Source organism: Phasianus colchicus, chromosome 1, assembly GCF_987193195.1.
Source record: "Phasianus colchicus chromosome 1, bPhaCol1.hap1.1, whole genome shotgun sequence".
In the NCBI taxonomy this organism is placed as follows: domain Eukaryota; kingdom Metazoa; phylum Chordata; class Aves; order Galliformes; family Phasianidae; genus Phasianus; species Phasianus colchicus.
The window spans coordinates 139,514,427-139,537,554 of record NC_143436.1 but is presented as its reverse complement, the minus strand read 5'-3'; the positions used below and the strand labels follow the sequence as shown (position 1 = coordinate 139,537,554).

The window sequence follows — 23,128 nt, the reverse complement described above, 5'->3', positions numbered from 1 at the left end:
CTAGATAAGTATTTTGTTAAAATGAAAAGGATTGCTCAGATACTGATCATAAAATAATATTTCAAATACATAAGCGAATGAATTCAGTATGAAACTAAGCTGTTATGTGCAAAACCCCAAAACTCATTTGTATGGTGAACTGAAGTATTTATTTAACAACTCAAAGGACATCAGGAGAAAAAACAAAACTCTTTCACCTGTGCACTTCAATGAAAATACACTCAAATTCTTTTCAAATCTATTTCTACAAACAAGATTTATGTACAGAAGTGCTGAAATGAGATGTGATTGCAGACCAGAAATACAGTTAACTCAGTTGTATCTAATGCATACTAAATGTGTTTAGCCAGCTGTATTATTATCAGTTTGGTCCTTAGTATTTAATAAAAGCTGTCAAGTATGTAAATACAAACAACTTTCTTGAGTTTTTTTAAGTCCCCTAGCAGTACTCCTGCAGATAGCACATCATTTGAAGCATGACTTAACCTATCTTATTATGCAAAGGAAGTTTCTCCTACTAATCTGACAGAAAGAAAATACAGTTTTCTACATTACTAGGTTCCATCCTCAACTTTATTCTGGACTTAGAAGATTTCTTCTCTTCAGCACTACTACCTAGCATTATTGACATTAGTTACACATTGTTGATTGGGTTAGTTCTGAAGTCCCCTCCGATTTACATTAGTCTATAATTTTACTTCCCTTAGTCAGTACTTCAGATCTTGTTGCTATTTGGTCAAAGAAAGTGACTTATCCTGGGGGAAGCAATAGTTATTACATTTGAAAGCTGGACAGTGAAATTGTGTTTTGTCAGCAGCAACAGAGATTCTAGTTCATGAGGCTATCTACTATTATCAGCTGAGAAACAGAAAGGAATTCAGTAAGAAGTCACCAAGACTTACATCAAGTGTAAGTGCAGCTATCACAAGGCACTGAAGAACTTAAAAGGAAGAATCAGAAATAATGATCAAAGAATGCAAAGTGTGGAAGAAAATGTCATCATGGGATATGAAATTTTTGACATGACCATGACAAGCAATTTTCAGCAGTATACAGAAAACATATATATGCATGTATGTATGTAATGTATGTATACACACTATATAAAGTACATGCATACATACACATGCATGTATGTGTGTGTATGCACATTTATGTGTGCACGTCTGTGTATAATAAGCCAGCAAGAAGAAAATAAGTATCACGGTAACTTATATACAGATAACTTGCATAGATTTTCACCTACCTGAAGGTTTCTCATTATTGCAGTTAAGAAGATTGGGATTTGCCCAGTGCATCAAAAGCAGCTTCACAAGGCTGGTCTAAAATGGGTAAAAACAGAAAATGAAACAGCAGAAGTAGGGCAGAAGTAGTACATTTGTCATTCAGTGAATTTGGTCCTAGCTGAAACTGCTGAATAAACCAAAGGCAACAGCTTCAAAATTCCACTTCCTGCAGCTTATTTACAGATTTGTATAAATCACAAGAGGCAGAGTAAAATGCAGCTCTCATTCAATATCACTGTATCCTCAGCATAAGTCCAACCCCAGAGACTCCCTCCATCCTTAAATTTGTAAAGAAATCCTCACCAGCAAGGAAAAGAAACTAACCCTCCATCATAACCTGTCAAGATTGAAATTGTAAGTATTTCTTTATGTCTAGTTCACCGTGTGCCATCACTGCCAAAGGGATATGAGTCACATCTACCCTGGAAGTAAATCTCTTCTTTGTTAGCAGTGAAAATTGGCATATTTATCTTACATTTACCAAGCCCATTTAACCTATTAGAAACGGTAGCAATTATAGTACAGTATGGTAGGGTAGAATATTATAGAACAAAAAGTTCTAAAACATATTTTTCAAATCGTGCAAGAATGCTGCAGGCAATTGTTTTCACAAGCTTTCCTATCATTGCACCAAAGTCTCAGTGTACATTTATCCACAAAAGATGAACGTAATGTCTACGTTGAGTTGGTTGGAGAGAAAGGAATAACAAAGAAGTAGTTTCTTTAGAAACTACACAAGAAAAGGAAAAAATACATTTTGAATGCAAAGATGTAACTCAGCTATGCTGGAAAACTATTTGCACTTTCAGATAGATGCTAGGCAAATGGAATTTATAATGCAAATATAATCACCAGGGCTGGCCAGGGTGCGCTACAGAGGAAAGTAAGCTGTGCAGGAAAGAAAGGATTCTCTACAGCAGAATAAATGAGTTTAAAACAAAAACAAACAAAAGACCCTAAGACCTGGATTCAAAGGGAAAAGCTAGCAATTTGGCATAAAAACAGGTAGCAAGTAAATAAATAAACAAATAAATAAAGGATTAAAAGGATGGAAATCGTTGCAATATAAACAGTAAAATTCAATGTGGATTATATATATAGCAGGAGGAGCATGATTAGGAAGAATCAGCTAAACACAGAGATAAAAAACCCTCCAACCTCTCATCACAGAACATCAAGGAAAACACTTCTGTAAATTTCTATTAAATTTAAAAAAAAAAAAAGTCTTGCTCTTCTCAGTTTTCTAATGCTGGTTTCCTATTCTGTCAGTAACAGCAGAAAATTCAGCAAACTGAGGGAGCAGGGAGGAAGTTTTATTTCCAAATCCAATTAGCCCTGCTTTCAACAAAGAACCCTCACCACATATATTTCTGTGTTTTTTCATATGAAAAAAAATGGAACATGCTTAGTCACTGAGCTAAGTAAATTGGTGACAGTTACATAATCTCATTAACAGCCATTGTGGTAGTCATATCAAAATAATGTTTTTTCATGCACTTTCATCTTACTAACAATAAATAGCTTTTTGAGTTACCAAATGTTTGGCTTTATGCTACCAGTACAAGGTCAATGCTTCCTGCTGTTAAGGAAATAACTCCAGCTGGAAATCCTTGATTCAGGTCACTGCTAATTTCAGATACCTGCTTTTGGAAAAGCAGAACTATCTGTGTTAGATTTAACTTCATCCCTTTATGTTTTAGAAAAAGTATTTTAAAATCCAACTGTCACACCTTCAGAATTGTGCTAACAACAGAAATATTTATGCAACAATCACAGCAAATTATCACTGTCTGAAAGTACTTCTACTGAATTGAAGTGATAAAAATCAATTAGATATGAGTAAGATAAGAAAAATTGCAGACAATAAGAAAAAAATTGATGCATCCTTTGTTTCTTATTTTTCAGCATTGTCTTTGCTGATTTATATATGAGAGCTGAACCAAAAGTAATGCCTCCTATTTTATTACATTGGTCCATAACCCAGAGGTGGATGCTGGTGGTATGGCAGTAGAGGCTCACCAATATTCTCACCAATATTCCATTACATTTTGCTGCTATGCAACAGATGGCACTAGAGAGACAATCCAACAAAATGGCATCTGACATGGAAGCACATATGAAGCAAAGATGTGTCACTGAATTCCTCCATGCACAGATTTAAAAAATGAATAAGGGATGTTTCACTGTGCAAAGAGAAGTACGAGTAATGGAAACTATTTAAAATATCTTCTTTTAAAAAAGTCACTCTCTCCTTTTATGCTACTAATTACTCACTGTCTTTTGACAGGATTCCAAGAGACTTCTTTCACCCTACGCTCCTCTTCTTAGAACTTAGCTCTGAGCACTCCTCTTTATAATACTGCATGATGGGGCAGCATGAACAGTCAGCAAGGTTGTTGATGACACAAAATGCTACAAGCTTGGGGCAGAGTGGCTGGAAGACTGCCTAGGGGAAACGAACCTGGGGGAACTGTTTGATGCTTGGGTGAACATGAGCCTGCAATGTGCCCAGGTGGCCAAGAAGAGCAATGGCATCCTGGCTTGTAGCAGAATTAGCGTTGCCAGCAAGAGCAGGGAAGTGATCATCCCTCTGTACCTCAGTACTGATAAGACTGCATCTCAAGTACTGTGTTCACTTTTGGGCCCTTCACTACAAGAAAGACATTGAGGCCCTGGAACATGCTCAGAGAAGGGCAACGAAGCTCATGAGGGCACTGGAGCACAAGCATTATGAGGAAAGGCTGAGAAGAGGAGGGTCAGGGGTGATCTTATTGCTCTCTATAACTACTGAAAGGGAGGCTGTAATGAGATGGGAGTTGGCTTCTTCTCCCACGTAACTAGAGATAGGACTAGAGGTAATGGACTCAAGTTGTGCCAGGGGAGATTAGATTGGATGTTAGGAAATGCTTCTTCTCCATGAGAGTAGTCAGGAATTGGCTGCTCAGGGAAGTGGTAGAGTCACAGCCCCTGGACGTGTTCAAGAGACGTTCAGATGTTGTACTGAGGGACATGGTTTAATGGGAAATATTGGTGATAGGTGAACGGTTGGAGTGGATGGTCTTAGAGGCCTTTTCCAATCTTGGTGATTCTATGATTCTATGATTCAATGGGAGGAGTGGATGATACACAGTAGGTCTATACTGTCATTCAGAGGGATCTCAGCAGTCTGGATAAATGAGCTGATAGGAGCCTCATGGAAATACTAAATGCTGCCATAGGAGAACAACCTTAGGAAGCAAGACATGCTAAGGACCACTGAGCTGGAAATCAGGTCAGCACAAAAGGACTTTTGGTTCCTGGTAGACACCAACTATTCTGTGAGTCTGTGTGATGCAGTAAATTTCATGTACGGCATTTCTAAAGAAGACCACTTCATCTCCATGTGAAACAATCTGTTAGTAAACTTTTAACAGTTTGAATATTTGTGGACATAGAAAATTCTCAATGAAAATATATTAAGATTATATTATTACAGATTTACAAATTATATTTAAGTAAAATGATTTGTGCATTTCAAAACTCCAAGCTTGAGTCCCAGACAGACTGCATCATCAAATGTGCAGACAGACTACTACAGTCACACCAGCAGAAGTAACAAGTGAAAAAAAAATGAAGCTTGCCTACAATAAATTTCAGTACTCAAAGGAAATATAACAGAAAAAGAAAGTGATTCACATTAATGAGAGCAATAATTATGACCTAAGGAGCTAGAAAAATACATACAGATGAACACAGAAAATATTTACTGAAAGAGGGGTGCTGGAGTTGAACAGTTCTTTAAACCTAATGAAATATGGAGTTCAACACTGAAAATAAAGTTACGAGGAAAAAAAAAATCAATAAATAATTACAGTAAGCATATTATGAAAATACAACTTTCCCTTAAAGGAAAAGGGGCTAAGTTTCACCACACTAGACATTAGCAAATCTTTCTGTTTTAAAGTTGGACATTTCCTATCACGCTCAGTGACATGGTTCACCATTAACCTTTGGTTCTTCCACTTAATTTTGGTTTCCCAGCCTCTTTCTCTTTAATCCTTTTATCTGAGACTCCTAATTCCTTATATGTATCTCAATAACTTCTTTTCTTCCATCTTCTACTGGCGCACTTTGTTTGGGACAATGTTATTTTTCTTCTCCTTGACATCCATCTCTCAAGTCTCTTTGACTGAATCTTCCCTACCCTACACTTGCAATTGCCTTCCACTTATTGTCATTTTTTAGGTTCCCACTCCATTTTCTCTGGATGTGGTCCCAAGCATGCCCTCATCCACCGTGAGAAAAAGTCACATCATAGGAAACCAAGGTTCATAGGAAACCTAGATTCGTAGAATGGTTTGGGTTGGAAAGGATCTTTAAAATCACCTAGTTCCAACTCCCCTGCTATAGGCAGGGACACCTCCCACTAGACCAGATTGCTCAAAGCCTCATCCAGCCTGGCCTTGAATGCTTCCAGAGAGGGGGCAATCCACAACCTCTAAGCAACCTGTTCCAGTGTCTCACCACCCTTAGGGTAAAGTATTTCTTCCTAACACCTAGTCTAAATCTTCATGATGTTGGCATGGGGTTTCAATGATCTTTGACCAAAAACAGCTTTATTTTGGACCATAAATCTGTCGTGGGGAAAAAAATAAATCCCCAAGAATTATTTTTTTAAATCTAAGATGTTTATCCACTAAACACAACAAAACACTAGGCAGAACCCAAGAAATAATAGTGGTTACACCTTTATCAAGAGCAGTCTTCACCACTGAGTAAGATGGACTACATCTGTACTCATAAGAACCTGTTGCTCAGAAGGTTAAACTTTACTTGACTGAGCTTAAAAAGTGAGTATTAGCCTTACCATGTCATTTTTTACTAGGCACTTTGCTAGAATTGCTGCCTGTGATTTTTTATGTTTTTTCTTTTTTTTAAGAGAAAGATAAATCAGTCAAAAATGAAGCACTCTTGAGAGTAGGGCGTGGGAAAATATACTACTCAGTCCTCATGAGCTCCCATGTTTGTACAGAGTGAAGACTCTGTATTAGGGAAAGCGTTAACCAGAGAAAATCTGGATGTTAAAAAGCTAAGAAAAATATAAATCAATGAAGTAATAAAGTAAAATCAATAAAATAATAAGTTCATTATTACTATTATTATCATTATTAGTACTACGTTCTTATAGCAAAATTGTTGTAACTTGAGGCTGGTTACATATTCTGTAGGCAGAATAAATACAATTAGATAAGTCATCACGGAAAAAAAAACTACTTAGAAAAATACTGGAGAATTGTATTTAGTTAATTAACAGACACTTCAAAAAACATCAAAGATATTTTTAAAAGTGCAAATTAGGGAACTACATTCACTTAAACTACTGAGGAGTGAAACAAACAAAAGCAGAGCAAGTGATTGAGACTCTCAACACCTGTAAGATAATCATTAAATTATTTGAGATACTGTGATTTCATTTTTGAAGACCATGTACTAGCTGCTCATTACAAAACAGTACACCTCAAAAAAACTGAATCTCATATAAAGCCAAAGTCTCATAAATAAATATCTAAATAGGGGTAGTATTTCTGCATTTCCTCTACAATTGCAAATTTGATCAATTTTACTGTTACGGACATATGAAATCATGTCTGACACTCATTACAGATCTCCTTTCTTAACACAAGCACAGGACAACATTTTCCCTATTTGAGAACACAGAAAAGAGGACTATAGCCACCTGCGGTCAGCAAAATGGAACAAATGAGAAAAAGTAGGTTGCAGGAGTGAGACTAGCAGCAGGGAGGGAAAAAAATATAACAGAGCATGGATAAATTGATGGACTTTGGAACTAGTAGCATCAAATAAATGAAGTGAAAGGCACAAAGAGGGATGTGGCAACAAGCCAGGATGTATGCAGAGGTGGATTAAGTAGAAAAAGAAAATGAAAGAGGAAAGTGACATTGTTAGGAAAAACCACTGAGACTGAACAAGAGAGACTGGGATTGTGAGCAAGTGGAAAACAAGTGGGAAAATGGGATAAGTACAACAGAAGGGCAGTAATTTTGGCACAAGTCAAAGTAGAGAAAAGAGAAATCTTGGATTAGAACCAGGGAGAGGAGGGAGAGAAACTGGCTGTTCAAGGAAAGAAGGATTGGGATAAGAAGACTAGAAATAGGGCATGAAGCTGGAGATGGGACAATAAATCAATGGAATAAAGACAAGAACAGATCGAAAGGGAATTGAGCAAATAAGGCCACACATGGGAGTGACAAACTGTAAAGACTGTGTCTGTTTATAAACAGGGCTTGGAATGGAACCCAGATTTTCCCAGTGTCACTAACTGTCTTTCTGAAGTCAGCGTGCTTAACCTACATTGCTTAAATGCACCTTTTAAGCCTCTGGAATAGCTTGAGTAAAGAAGGATAACCTAGTACTGTTTTCAGCTAACGAAGTAATGAAGATCACTTCTGTTTTTCTTCAGCAGTCATTACTTCAAGACTATAACCTATTCTTCTATTTTTGAGTCCTCAAGGGAATTAGACAAGTATATAAATATGTATATATATAGGAAAAACATTATGTGATCTCACGATTTAAGAAGCATTAAGTTATGTTCATACAAGTCCTGTATTAGTACTACAGAGGATCATAAATCTGGTACTTCTCAAAATATGTACCTGAACAGTCCTATTAGCCTTCTTAATTATGTATCACTCTCCTGTATTTATATATATATACCTATGTATATGAGCAAAAGTTCCTATCAGTGATATTTCAGGAAAATTAATTTTAATTTCAATTACTGCAATCTTGCAGTAATTGAATAAAAATATAATGCAACCTGTGCACATTTCAGCTTTAACAATATCCTGTAACCAGCTCCATTTTGTAAATGAAGCTGCCACAAGTCTGTGTATGAAGCTCAAACTTAATATCTAAACTGTATATCTATTTTCTTACCTTTTGGTATTGTGTGAATCTAGCTTCTTTTGCCTTAGCGTTGTGCATTTGTAATTAGCATTTGAAAGATCTTCTGAAACCTTCTGAATATACTGAGAGTGAAAGAAAGATATCACAAGCAGAAATCCCAAAGAAGTCTCCCTACTTGGGGAAAATGAGTGTAATTGGATCTGAAGGGAAATGTTGCTGCTCCACCAGAGTATCATCATGAATGCCAAAGATGAACAAAAAGATAAAAGAAAACAAGGTGAGATATGTCTGGAAGTGTTCTCTGACCATAAATGAAAGTTTCCAACTGCTTGTTCAGGAAAATATGTATTCCCTGAGTGACTGTACTATTCTTTTTGAAATACTGAACAGGCATCTCCTTCCTTTCTACTCATTGAAAACATTTGTGGAATATGTTTGCAGAAGTCCAGAAACTGCATTAAAAGGAATTACTATGTCAGTGGACAAACTTGAATGAGATTTAATATCATTTCACAGAATGAGTTTGGGTATCCCATCTGCTCTGAAGAACATTATAACCAGCTCATATTTTGAGATCAACATGTGCATAAAAAAAAATCTTCATAGCTGAGTTGAATCACTAATATGCCCTTGTAACAATAAGCAAATTAGACTGTTAGTAACAAGATGTGTACTCCTAGACTTCAGCTGCAAAATACCATGTTTAGATGAACTAGCCAGACAAAATGATATTATTTGATCCAAGCAAAGAAGCCAATCAAATGTGTAATAAGAAGGGATAATATGCTTACAGAATGGCAATTTCATGCACAAATTTTGAAAACAACACAGGATATATAAAATAAGCTAACAAATGTATTAGGTATCTGAGCTCTCTAAACATTTTTTATGTATTTATGCTTAGTGGGAAAACTTTGCTAGTGCGAGAGTTCCTTTTGGAGAGACAGACAGCAGCTCAACACTTATCTTTTTTTGTTTGACATCATGAAACTGTTAAAGCCTCAAAGCCACAGGCTAAATCTGCCTTGCTAAATAAGAGAGTGCAATGGAGCAAGCTTAAGTATCCCTTATAATCCATACTGCTTAACTGTTAGCTCTGTCCCCAGCCCTGCTTTGGACCACTCCAAGCAGCTCTCTAAAAACAAGACTAATCTCTTACAGAGGAAGCTAGCTCTAAACAATGTGAACACGAGCCAGACTGCTGCCTGGCTTAATCCCTAGCCTTCTTTGATTTAGCATTTCAACAGTTTAGACATAAGCAGACAGCTTTCTCCAAGGATGAAATTTGGGGAGAGGTAGTGTTTAAGCTACTGGGGAGCCAGCTCTGACTTGCACGTCTCTGATAGCTGTTTTGAAAGGTGACATTTCTGTGATAAACAACAAAGAAACAGCTTGTGCCTGGGAATTGTGCCAAAATACCCAAGGCGAGCATCAGAGCCCACTCCCAGCACAGGGAGTGGAGCATGCGCACTCCTGATCACAGCAGCCTGGGAGGTGTCCAGCAGTGGCAGCACACCCACCCAGTGCACATTCCTAGCTGTTCACAGAGAGACCACTGTGCTAAATCCAAATGAGGGGATCAGCCTGAGAGATGCAAACTGTCCTCCCTCTGTTGGTGTCACTGCCGGCCTCAGGTGTGGTACTTGAGTGACGGCAGGTCCACTGCAGAGTGTATTCTGGAAACAGCCTAAAGAGCAGCACTCTCCATGCTGGACGGGAATGAGACGAGTTAACATTTACATCAATGTGTATGTTCAAAAGACACTTCTAAATTTACTTAGGTAATCCTGGCATATTCCAATTTCTTGAGGCTTGTCATGCTGCCTTTATAGTCTTATTTTGAAGAGGTTTTTATGCGTCAGGGGAAGATCATCAGAAGATGATCAGGGGACTGGAGCACCTCCCCAGTGAAGACAGGCTGAGGGAGCTGGGCTTGTTCAGACTGGAGAAAAGAAGGCTGTGGAGTGACCTCATTGCAGCATTTCAATACCTAAAGGGAGCCTACAGAGGGGAAGGGAATCAACTCTTTGAAAGGGTAGATAACTGCAGGACAAGGGGAAATGGTTTTAAGTTGAGGGAGTGGAGATTTAGGTTGGATGTCAAGGGGGAAGTTCTTTACTATGAGAGTGGTGAGGTGCTGGAACAGGCTGCCCAGAGAGGTTGTGGATGCCCCGTCCCTGGAGGTGTTCATGGCCAGATTGGATGGGGCCCTGGGCAGCCTGGTCTAGCATTAAATGTGGAGGTTGGTGGCCCTGCATCTGGCATGGGGGTTGGAGATTCATGATCCTTGAGGTCCCTTCCAACTCTGGCCATTCTGTGATTCTGTGTCACTAACACAGATTTACGTAAGTGTTGAAGAGGTTATTATATTCCATGTTATTATTAAGGTATTGAGCAACTCTGGCCTTAATACCTCAATAGTATCTATTTTTGGTGTTATCTGAGAATCTCAACTTGCATTAAAACCTCCTTGGGCAACCTGTTCCAGTGTGTCACTGCCCTGTGTGAAAAACTTCCTCCTAATATCTAATCTAAACCTCTCCTGTCTCAGTTTAAAACCATTCCCCCTTGTCCTATCACGATAACACCTTGTAAACAGCCTTTCCCCCTCTTATTTATACACTCCCATTTACTGCAAATATTCCTCAAACTCAGTAGTGCTATCCTGTACTATGCAATAAAAGAAGAAATTCTGCACTCACACACTCTTGGACATTAATAGCACACTTCATTTATCATTCACTTATAAACTTTTTCAATATTTGAACTAGAACCATTTTTGCAAATAGTACATAGCAAATTTATCAGTGACTAGAAAGTTTGAAGCTGCTTTCCTTTACAAATGTATACATAAGTATAGCTAGAGAGCTTCTTAAACATCAGATAAGATATACTGGCACTTAAAACTCTTAGTTCTTCTCTTTTTGTGAGAAATTCATTATGGGGATGCTTTTGATAAGAGAGTTATCAGTGCAAGTCACTAACTTTGCTCCCTCTGTAGGATGATGCCTAGGGAGAAGCAGAACATCCCATGGGTGACTGACTCACTCTTCAGATTTCTGAACTTCTTTTCTGGGATGGATTTCTCTCATATATTTTTAAAGAGTTCAAGTTAGAGCTCTAACATCTGGAAGTTGCCCATATCCGCTATAATCAGAGGGAGGGGCAGACCTCCAAGTAGTGATTTATCCCACCTACATTAAATGCACCTCATAAGAACCGTCTGAATTGCGACCCAGAGGTTATTCTCCATAGTGGCAAGAAAATGCTTTGAATTTGTGTTTAAATTGTAATTAGCTAAATTTAGTTGAGAATAATCCCACCCAACACAAAACTGCTTTTGCCATTATTAAGGTGCTTGTACCAGCCAGGGTTTGATTATACAGTGTGGGTGTAACATCTTTCAAATGCTCAGCTCAATCAGGATAGCATATCATTGCTCCACCAATTCTCAGATAGTTTATTGTGGAAGCTGGAGAAATAAGCTTTCTAATCCACATATATTGTGTATTAATTCACAACTTGAGCTTTGTTCCGTGAAATTCCAGCGCCTTTATTCTTCGTAAATTTCCTCCTTTACAGCTGCGAATTAATTTTTCTCACTATAAATCTTAAATTTCAGTGGATTCAATTTCTTTATTTCCATGTAAAGTGAATTAGTTCCAACTCTGTTCTTGGTATGGTCTTACAAATAGCCATGTCGGGGGGTGGAGGTCATTCTTCTTTGACATTCTGTATATTTGTGAACACAAAACTTTGTATGTACAGAGCTTAAGTCCTTCAGCTGAGCCTAGATGCCACTCTACAGCAACATTAAATAACATTACTCACATTTTTCATAAGGTGATGTACAAAATTTATGTATGTGTTGTCTATAACATAAAGCAGTTCAAGAGCAATGTCTGAAACTGGTAAGGAGTGCATTATCCCAGATCAACATGAGACAATCAGCAACACTTCGAGGACCACTTCACATTCAAAAGCATTCTGTTGGACAGAGCCAGAAGCTGGCTGAAGAGTGGGCATGGGAGCAACTATTTTCAGCTTGACACAGGAATTCAGGAGAAGATATTATTGCATCGGATGAAGGCAAGATACAAGCTGGTACCTCCCTGCTTCCTCTTATCTCTGCTGATTTAAATTTGCAGAGCCTAGAAGTCAAGAATTAATTCTTCCTGACATCCCCAAAGCCAGAAGCTGTCATTCCAAAGAGCAGTCTATACCACTCTGGATTATAAGTAAGAGAATATGTTTGTTCATTCTCATCTGACCATCATATCTTGGATGATGCACCACTACCAAAGATCAGAAACGCCTGACACCAAGACAGCGCTAGATAGAGAAGCACTGAATTGCTTTGCTGTATTTGCTGTCTGTCTCTCTTTATCCACTTTCTATCTTTTCTCTTTAACTTCTTTTACTCCTTCACTCTTCGTAGCAACTGTTGCCTAATATTATCTTAGAAATTTCAGCATAGAAATAACTCCTGTGCCAAAGTACTTGTAATGCTTATTAATCATTATTCCTCTGAGTCTGGGATGACTTCGCTGTAGTATTGATCCCTACTGACTAGGGGAGCATGGACTCAGGAGACAGAAAAAGATTCACCTTCCCTGAAACTCAATGAGCAGGACAGACAAGCACCATGTGCAATTTGCATTGCTCATTTGATGGCATTTAATTAATATTGGCAGGTTTGCCAGATGAAAAGATATTTCTGAATAACTAAGAATTTTGCTGTTATTTCATGAATGAAAAGAATTATCAAACCACACAACTCATAAAATAATAACAACAACTCATAATAATAATATATTGGATGGAGGCTGGAAGGAAAAAAAAAAAATCAGTCCAAAGACTGAAAACAATATTTAAGATAGTATGCATCCTAGTAAAACTGAGGTGAAAGAATGGATTATAAACTAACTTCTAAAAAACATGAATTAAAAATACACAAAACTCTTCACAGAAAACACAGTAAAAGACTCAGGGAATACTTTGTGACTATATTTTCTCACTTTAAAAGACATTTGCTTCATTATTTAAATTTAAATGGATCTCAATCATTCGTTTAAATATGAAACTGTAAGGAACACAGTCTATCACACCTTAAAATGGCTGCCTTTCTACTGCCAGCACAAGTGGTACTGCATCGAGGTAAAACCAGATAGATTTTTTACAGATTTCTGATAGAGCATACAGTTTATTATCGTACTAAGATTTTCAAGTGAAGCTTTTAAACAAAGTCTACTGCAAATACGAGTTACAAGAGGGTGAAGCTGTAAGGGCCAGAGACAACAATTTATATTTATGTCTTTCCCAGAAAACATGAACATGTTTGACTAAAAAATAACTGATTTCTTAGAAATATATTTTAAATTTAAACAGGCTATCTCAACTTATGCCTTTCCTAAGGTTATTCCCATTCTGCCATATTTTTTTCCCAAAAAAGTAACAATTCTCAACAACTCAAAATGGAAACGTAAATACAACTTGATCATGAATTCCCAGTAAGGCTAAATGTTTTTCAAAATTACCATAAGGAAATTTTAAAAACATTTTGATAGCTTAGCTACAGCATGAATTATTTTCCCTGACATAGCATAAATCCCTCTTCACAAAGCTATTTCAATGATTTGCTAGTTTTTTTTACAATGGAAATCCATATTCAAGCCATATTTATTTTCTAAATAGGGAAGATTCTTGCTGAGTATTTTCTTAATTTTAATGACGAGTACAATGTTACTTTATTTGTACAAGGAGTCAGGGACCCATGATGAGGATAACGGGTCCCTGTCTCCTCACCAAAAGCTCTGGGAATACTATGAATCACTGCTACCATCACCTGGGACATAAAGGGAGACGTAGTTCAAAGCTCCAGTGAAATAATAGCTCAAACCCAAAATCACATATCTGCAATCCAATTACTTCTGAGTAAGAGTTTTCTTGCCTTTCTGAAGTCAGAACACAGGTAGTATGAGTATGTGTCTACTTGCAGTACCACATCAAATCCAGAAGTAACAGTAAGAGTACTAGAGCTTTTATTGGAACTACAGAACAGCACTGTATAGGGTGGGATGAGAAAAAATAAAACTACACTGTACACAGAATGCCACCAATGTCTCCCTGGCTCACAATATGTGCATTCAGTGTATTTTTGCAGACAAGCGTTCTCTGTAAATTTAACCATCCTGAAATTAATTTCAGAGTGTATATATTAACTCATGTGTATATATATGTATTTATATATCTATATATACACACACAACTATGGCTTAATCTACTCTGAAGGCATGCTGAGCTTTCATACCATTTAACAGAGTAGATATAGGGTGTCTCAATAGGAAAAGCCTATATCCTAGCAGAATTAACTGGTTTCAAATACACACGTATTCACAACTGTTTCACTACATCTGTGCTAGCAAGAAGTTAAATTCTTCCTAAAAATTATTATTTACTTTTTGAAGACCAAAAAGAGTTTGGAAGACGGTTATTCTATTAAAATGAGAACACATACAGTACATACATCTATTATTATTATTATTATCATTATTATTATTATGTGTATATGTGTATGTGTATCCTCTTAGTTATTCACATGACATAAATGCTTCTTTTTACTGTATGTGTTCTCATTTTAATAGATGTATGTACTGTATGTGTTATATGAGGGAAGTAATGCGAGAGGCCAAGCTAGGATGCATCCAAGAGGCTTTTGGAAGGTAACTGTGGTAAGTGGTAACTTGTGAAGGTCAGTGGGAGTTGTGAGTAATTCTAAGGTGGTCATATGTAAGAAAGAAGCACTGATAATGTCCTGTGAGAGCAAGATGAGAGAAAGTGTGAAAGGAATGGCCTTCAAATCACAAATCCAAGTCAGCCTTTCACAGCTCAGAGACTGGAAAATTTTGAATGCAGCTACTGCACTAAATGGATCCTGCACATTCATCTACAGAAACATACACAGCAAATAAAGTAGCTAAAATAAGAATTTAACACCAGAATATAAGAAAACAGAAGTGATTATTTTGTCTCCTTTTCAAATTTTGGTGCAAATTTAATTTTTTCTGGAGACAACTGCCGATTTTAATGAGCCACATTGAATTGATAGATTTATGATGTTTATTCTCAATTGATCTCTGTCATTTTCCATATGCCACTTACAGTACAGAAAAGCATACTTTTTTCACATTAGGAAAAGAATAGTGTCCCTGACTTGAGTGTATTTCTTATTGCTGCACAAGACTACCATAAGGAGAAGGAGATGAAAAGGATATGCTTTACCTGTCCGTACTTTGCAGCTAAATGTAGAGGTGTCCAGTACTGATTATCCACCACATTGAGATCAGCCCCATGATCCAGTATCAGAGATGCAACATTCTTGTAGCCATTTGCACAGGCCACGTGCAGCTGGAATAAGAAAATATCTATCTCAAAGGTCTCAGAAAAAAAAAAACACATTAGGCACTACTGCATATCTTGGTTGCCTCACAGATGTAACTGGATAAATCATGATTAAAAAAAATATATATATATATGTGAGAACAACATTCTAGAAAACCACAGAATAATCTCCTTTAGCATTTATAAACAAAACCCAACACACACACAAAAAAAGAACATCATCTTACTGATATCTGTTTAAACAGTTTAGTCTCACTAAATCATTTTCATACTTCAAGTAAATATCCAATATCCATTTCAAACATATTCACAGACTTCATGAGCCCAGGAATATTCACACAGTTTAGCAGAGTTTGTCCTAGGCCTAACTTTCTTCTGTGACAGTTCAAATATCCCAGATGTGAGCTGATGCTGAAATGAATTCAACAATACATCATCAAAGCACATTCATTTCTATGAATCTATGATTCTTCCTCACAAAATCAGAACATCTTCAAAAACACTACAGAGATTATATTTCTTTTATTTGTGTTGCTTCACTAGATACTCCATCATTTTGAATGGTATTGCTTTAACAGTTTTAGCTAACTTTCTATACCAGGAAACTTCATTTCAGAGCTACCATGGGAAAGGGAGAGGGGGAAACACAGTAACAGAATGATAAAAGCTCCTATCAGGAGGTCCCATCCTGTTAAAGCAGGGATAACTTCACAGGTGGCCATGCTTGCTTGAGGCTTGTTGTTCAGAACAGTAAAGTCAGAATGAGAGATGAGGCACTGAGGACTGCAGTGGCAAGAGGCGGTTAAAAAATGTCTTTGTTAATGGGTGAGTTGAGAAATCGGATTCATAGATGAATACACATTAAGGCAATACAGATTACTTACTCCAGTACTAATTAAGTGAAAGAGGAAACGCAATAAGGAATCCTACATCAGGGGAAAATCATCACTTGCACATTTAGGTGGAAATTGGTTCCCCCTACTGCAGGGGATTAGAATTATCTTGGAAGGTGGCTGGATGTAATTCCCCATCACAGTCACAAAAAATCAATCGCAGTGGTGGTCAGTGAAGACAGGGTTAAGCAAGATTGTACAAATGGAGAGCTGAGATTAAAAGGGGTAACCTGTAAGCCAAAATAACATAACCCAACTACATGGGTTTTTCTGCCCTTCAAAGTACTGTTAGCCCAAGAGACGATTTTTCTAAGAATTTGAATGGATGACTAATGGCAAGAAACCTCTTGCAATAATCTTTTCCTAATCCTCTTCCTAGAACTGTGTGGTTTCAAAGTCTCAATAAGAACAAGAGACACCAAATCCTGTCCCGCATATTATTTGACAATATTTTTTTATTTCTGGTTTAGCTGCACCTGAAAAAGATACATGAAATTTTCTTTATGAACATTTCTGATGCAGAAGGATGAAATAAATACATTACAGCCCATCACAAATCTTCCCAGGAACGGAGGCAGAACACCAACACTATAAATGTTCTAATTTCAAATATACAGAAACCTCCAAAATTTCCTATAATTCAATAGTTAATATAGTATAATTCAATAGTCACCCTGTTAAAAACTTCTGTTTTTAACAAAAGAAACCGCATTTTCAATTCAAACATCAATTTGATAAGTGCTCTTTTAAAGCGGTTTTAAAGCTCAGAGGACAAAGGAAGCATTTGTGACTGAAATCTCTAAAAAAAAAACCACAGAAAATATTATCAGAAGAATTAGTTTTACCACATATCATTATATGCAGCGTAGACACAGACATATACATATGTGCTGTCATTCTGAGAGTGTGGCTATGTGCCTATGTTTCCTTATTAATCCTTAATTAGACATGGTATTATCTAATGTATGAAAAGAAGGTTGATTGTGACATACAGAGTATAAATCCTTCAAGAAGAAGAAGCAGGACTTAGTGCCACTCTTCTCTGAGCTTGCCACCAAAAAGAAAAGGGTCTATGTTTATATCTGCTGGTATGGGTTGAGATGTGGGTTGTCCAGAGATACTGCACTAGAACATCTAGTTGAGAGGTGAGCTGGTCTAAACATTTTTTTCTAACTCACTGCTCTCTGCTCAGGATACACAGCACCTATTCCACCCTTATGGTACCTGATCTGTTGCTTAGCAATCTGTGCTGAAGACTTAGAGTCAGACTGGTTTTAGGGTAGTCTTGTGCAACAGTGATCTTCCCAACTGTCAGTGAGTTGGATGTGGCTTGTCACCATGTTGACAAGTTTATCTTCTTGGTATTCTCCATATAAAATAAAGAACATACTGCTGACTATGGCATACAATATACTTTCAGAAATGGTGAATATAAAATATATTACATTGATTACACTCAGTAAATACTAAAAGCATATGAAAAAAAAACAGTATTACCTGGGGAAAAAAAAATGTGCTGAATGTCAATCACCACAATTAAAGCAACAGAGTCTTAGTTTCTGGCATAGTTTCAAACATAATTATATTTAAACCATATCATCTTAGATTCTATGATCAGAAAATATATCTTATTTTTTACTTTCAACTGATACCTATGTTTTTTTCTCTGTACTGACAGATTTAGAGTAAAAATTCTGTTACCAGAGCCCTCTGATATACAAGGAGTTATTACAGACTGCTGACTCCACAACCATGAACAGAAACAGAACAGTCTAACAAATTCTGTATTTCTCACCAATTTGTATGACAAAACTTTCACATAATAGAAACCTCAAACAAAAGCAAAATTATCCACTCTGTAGTTCCTTGTGGCAAGACTATGAAGGAACTCCAGAAAGCAAATGTCAGTATAAAAACTGATCAAATAAAAATGCCCCACTGGTCCACACCCACATCCCACACAATATACATAAAAAAATAAAAAAATAAATAGTAAATAACAACAAAGAAACTACAATGCTTTTCTCTTGGTTCATACAGTACTGTTAAACACATTTCACACATGCACTTCAACTATTCCTGCTAACTACTGATAAGGTTTTATGCAATGTGACTATCAGACAAATTGGTGACTTGGTTAAATGAAGCCAATTCTGACCAAAGTAGCAAAAAGAGGAAAATACAAACGAGTTGCATTTTACTATGAGTTAACAGCTTGGCTTCAATGTATCAGGAACGTGCAAGTTAAACATAATGCTTTTACAAATTAAATACCTTGGGAAAATAAATAAATAAATAAATGGATAGATGAAAAAATGTACAATGAGAACATACAGTTGAAAATAACAAGCAAACTTGGAAGAACATTCATCCACTGATAAGGTGGAGGCTTCATAATACTGATTCAAGAAGGCATAACTTCATGAAAGTGTTTTAGACTTGTTCAGCCAGAAGATACAGGCATTAAACACTCATCACTCAGTGAAGCTTTACAGCCAGTCTTACACAGTATCAGAAATTTTAAGTATTCACTCTAGTTCTAAAATATGGAGCACACTATTTTTCTTGCTATTATGCTGCATATTCAGTGTCTAAGACCAAAAAAGTTGCCACTGACACACAGACACTGCACTCATCAGTTTCAAAATCTGTACTGAGCAGGGCATTGACATATCTATTTTCAAAAGGCCAGATGAAAACCAATATCCTGTACTCCTTCATTTCTCCTCTTATAGAACAGTCTTGCAACTGCACTTGCATTTTCACTACTACAGTTGAACACATGTATTCATGGGGCTGGAACTCAAAATGCAACATACTCCTACTTACCAAGGTAACTCCTTCATCATTCTTCTGATTCACACTTCCTCCACTTGATATGAGCTGTCGGACATCTGTAAGCATAGTCATAGCTCTCTGTATCTTCATTTGGCGCAAGGAATTCAGCTCAACACCTGGAAAAATGAAAAGGCTAAAACCTGCTGATATTTTGTTCATCAGTAAAGAACATATATCATTTTGCTTTTGTTTCCTGGGTTTGTAAAAGGATAGTCAACATTTAATAAGATTTCAGTGTATGTTTACAGAACATGTCTCCTTGCTTATATTTACCAACAAGATTATTCATATCCTTATTTATCTGTATTACTTGGATGACTTAACATCAGTCAGTAATAACAGACAAATGGGCCAGATGCCTACTGACTGGCAAGAACAGTTGTAGGCAAAGTAGTTGGAATACCATTAAATCTGTTGAAACTGAGAAATAAGGAAGCTGTAACAAAATAAAAGAATTAAACACTTCAGAGAAACCACTTCAGGTCTTTAGGACTTATTTAATGAATATTATTTGAGGCAGCATTCTGTCAGCCCTTTGCATGCATTACACTGCCCCAGACTAATCTCTCAAATCTGTCAACTCAACCCTTTGAGACATCGTGATTTGAAGCAAGTGCCACTAAAACTCAACAGGTTTTCTTTTATTTGCTTGGGTTATTTTTAGCCAGGATTAGTTGTCCATCTGGGCTGGACCATTGCAAGGCCCCATAAGCCAAATGAAAATGTGGTCTACAGGCAGGAACAAATGAGAAGGGATGAAAGGAATGAAGAGCTGAGTTTGAGTCAGCACTGCTATTGAAAGAAACACTTGTCAAAGTACAGCTTTAAAAGGAAGATAAGCAGGCAGTCTATAACCAAAAGGAAGCACTGCAGTCTGAAGAGAGCTAAAATTAGAAATAGAGTACAACAAAATTACTAAGTGGTTAAATTAGCAACTGGTTGTGGCTTGAATGGAGGATCTAACCAAAATTCAGGGCTTGGTTCTTTCACTCATAACTTCCAGTGGTCATTTACATCTATATGTAGAAAATATAATTTGAATATGAAAAACTTGCCTCTCTGTTCTGGTCATGTCATCACAGAAAACATATAATAAATGACTTCTTGATTCTTTTCTACATTTGTCAGTGAGCATAAAAGTGACAACTAATAAATTAAATGAAATAAGAGATACTTAAATATTTTTGTTTGTATTATTCATTTTACATTTTCTATTCAACAATTCTTGCTTTTTTTTTTTTGCTTTTTGTTTTGTTTTTTGTTGGTTTTTTTTTTTTTACATTACTAAAACAACTGAAGCATGTTTCAGGGCAAAAATATATTTAAAGTCTCATAGTTTACAGCTACACTGGAATTCATGAAAATGGGTACACTGCATGCAGTTCAACAAAGAAACTCATTCAGTGTTTTTCCTCTAATGTGCTATTCTACACACTGCTCTGTGTTTTGAACTTTATTTGCAGGGAGCACTTTGAGTTTCAGCTCTGAAGTGAAACGTTCAGGGTGTGAGCACAGGATCCTGCTGACCACATTTACACCAAATGCAAAATATAAATTAGAACCCCAAAATGTCTCATTTTCTTTATCTGGACTAAAACTGTGCTCTTTCACAAAAATGCAACTCAGACAAGTATTTATTATTATTGATAGCTTAAATTAGATATCCAACCAAAAGCAGAATGTGCTAACATACTATGTTCACTGACAGCTGCTAGACTGGGACACAACATGGATTTCATATACAAAACTCTGAGTACCTCCTAAGAATCAACATTTCATTTTACCAGAACTGACATTTTTATATCTTCACCACACTTCACAGTAATGACTTAAAGCTACCTGATGGCATTTACAAATTACTGATGTCGTTTGTTTTTTATTATTATTTTCTCCCTAGATCCTGCTTGCTTGCAGCAGCAAGTTGATAGTTTAACATTCTAGTGGCAGAACTCTCTCAAATACAGAAGTTTCAATTGCCAAAACACTTAGTAGTACAGGAGTACACACACTTGTAATAAATGGTAATTATGGCACTGACTTCACTTGTTAAACACACTGCAAAGCTGAAATAAAACTTGCATGGTCATGATAAAGTTATTTCTAATGTTGTCATATAAAATACCTGAAAAGCGTATGTATAGTTTTATGCCTGATGATGAAAGCCATTTTAAAGACAGAAAATATGTCAACTTCTGTCTTCTATTTGATGTCTCTGGTAAGCAATTACAGTGTGCTTTGTTTTTCAAGGAGAGAGGCAACAGGTGGAAATTAATACACCAGTTCTTTAGCCTCGAATGCTCAAAAATGGAAACTACGTTCACAGTTCAAAAGTTAGAAATACCAGTTTCTGACTTGTCCCACCTAAAAGACTAACAGTGAAATACAGTTATTATCATGTTGTTTGTAAGGCTGTACAGGTTGTACAGCTGCAGGTTGAGCACAGAGGTCAACTGGAGTCCACTCAGCCTTTTCTTGCAACCTACTATGGACTTTGTATCAGTGTGGTGTGGTCAGAAAACTACCATGTCATTGTATTCTTATTGTACCTTAAGCAGTGCATTTGCAAGCACCTTATTGCATTCTGTATTGGTTCCCCAAAAATGAACTGTTGAAAATTTAACTTTACTTGTAGCAAAGGAGGAATCAAGAAGAGTTCAGCTGCATCCTTTGCTCTATCACACATGTAATTATATACTCATCAGCTCTGAGAGGATGCATAAACAATGCTACATAACAACAAAATGCACAGTCTATGCGAATGTCATGATTCCAACAGCAGTTATACAAAGAAACAATACACATTTCATTAGGCAAATAGCAGTAAGCTGCCTGACAAGTGAGCTCTACTATAGTGGTAAGTTCCACAGGCTACATTTTAGCTACATTCAAAGGACTTTTGACAATAGTACAAAAGCAAAAGAGATCTTATCCTCCTCAAAATAAAAACATGAAAAAAAAATAATAATAAGTCAGAATTGCAGAATTTTGAATCCCAATAATTTGGAAAATATTTCACTTGGGAGCAATGGTAGGGAGGTGCCCTCCCTTGATCAGTTCTGTTGAGATTTCTTTCCCTCTCCAGGGGGTGACAGTTTTCATTAGTTTAATGGAATAAAAAAGTATTACTCATACAGTAACTCTAGTAGTCTGAATCAAAGAACGACCTTCATGTTGATTTTCAAAGAAAAAACACAGTTTAGATGTTCACCTGAAATGGGACAGCGGCCAGCATGAATAAATAGAGGAAGAAAACCAAATCGGCAGGGAGTATGGGAACAGTTCACATTAAAAAGAATGGAAACTGAAAAATAAAGGTGTAGGATAGCAAATAGACACCAAATATCCTGTAAAATCAGAGCAAGAGCTACATGCCCTTGGAGTTTACAGGAGATGCAATGGAGAAGGAATAATTACAGCAGCAGTGACCCTGCAGGGCACAGCATTTGGCTGTATTAGTCCTGATGACAGGCAGGAGCATAACCTAAAAGTGACAAAATGCAACACTTCTCCATGTTTAAGAGAAACACTTGACAAAGCTATTTCATCTACTGAGGCTGTCCCACTCTCTCAGGCATACGGTTATGGAACTGACAACCCAAAAGAATGTAAAAAAAAAAAAAAATCAGATAAAAAACAGGGAAGTAGCTTTCAGAAGGTTGCAGCAGTAAAGAAATACACGGCAAACAGAACTGAGAATTTCTATAAAATATATTTTCTGCAGAAATTTTCAGCACTTGGAAGTGTCTCCATCTGCCAGGTGAGCACCTGGTTCTGGGTACAAAGCATTCTGCTCAAGGACAC

General features: G+C 36.8%; 1 protein-coding gene across 2 annotated transcripts in view; it reads right to left on the bottom strand.

The window, feature by feature from the left end:
• The window catches only part of MYO16 (myosin XVI), a 355,874-nt gene that overhangs the window by 178,121 nt on the left and 154,625 nt on the right, over positions 1-23,128 (bottom strand). For both annotated transcript variants that reach the window (XM_031613784.2, XM_090128652.1), the window contains exons 6-8: positions 19,319-19,443; positions 15,477-15,602; positions 1,247-1,322 (exon numbers count right to left, since the gene is read on the bottom strand). In XM_031613784.2, the coding sequence (XP_031469644.2) occupies positions 1,247-1,322; positions 15,477-15,602; positions 19,319-19,443 (327 nt within the window). The remainder of the gene's footprint in view (positions 1-1,246; positions 1,323-15,476; positions 15,603-19,318; positions 19,444-23,128) is intronic.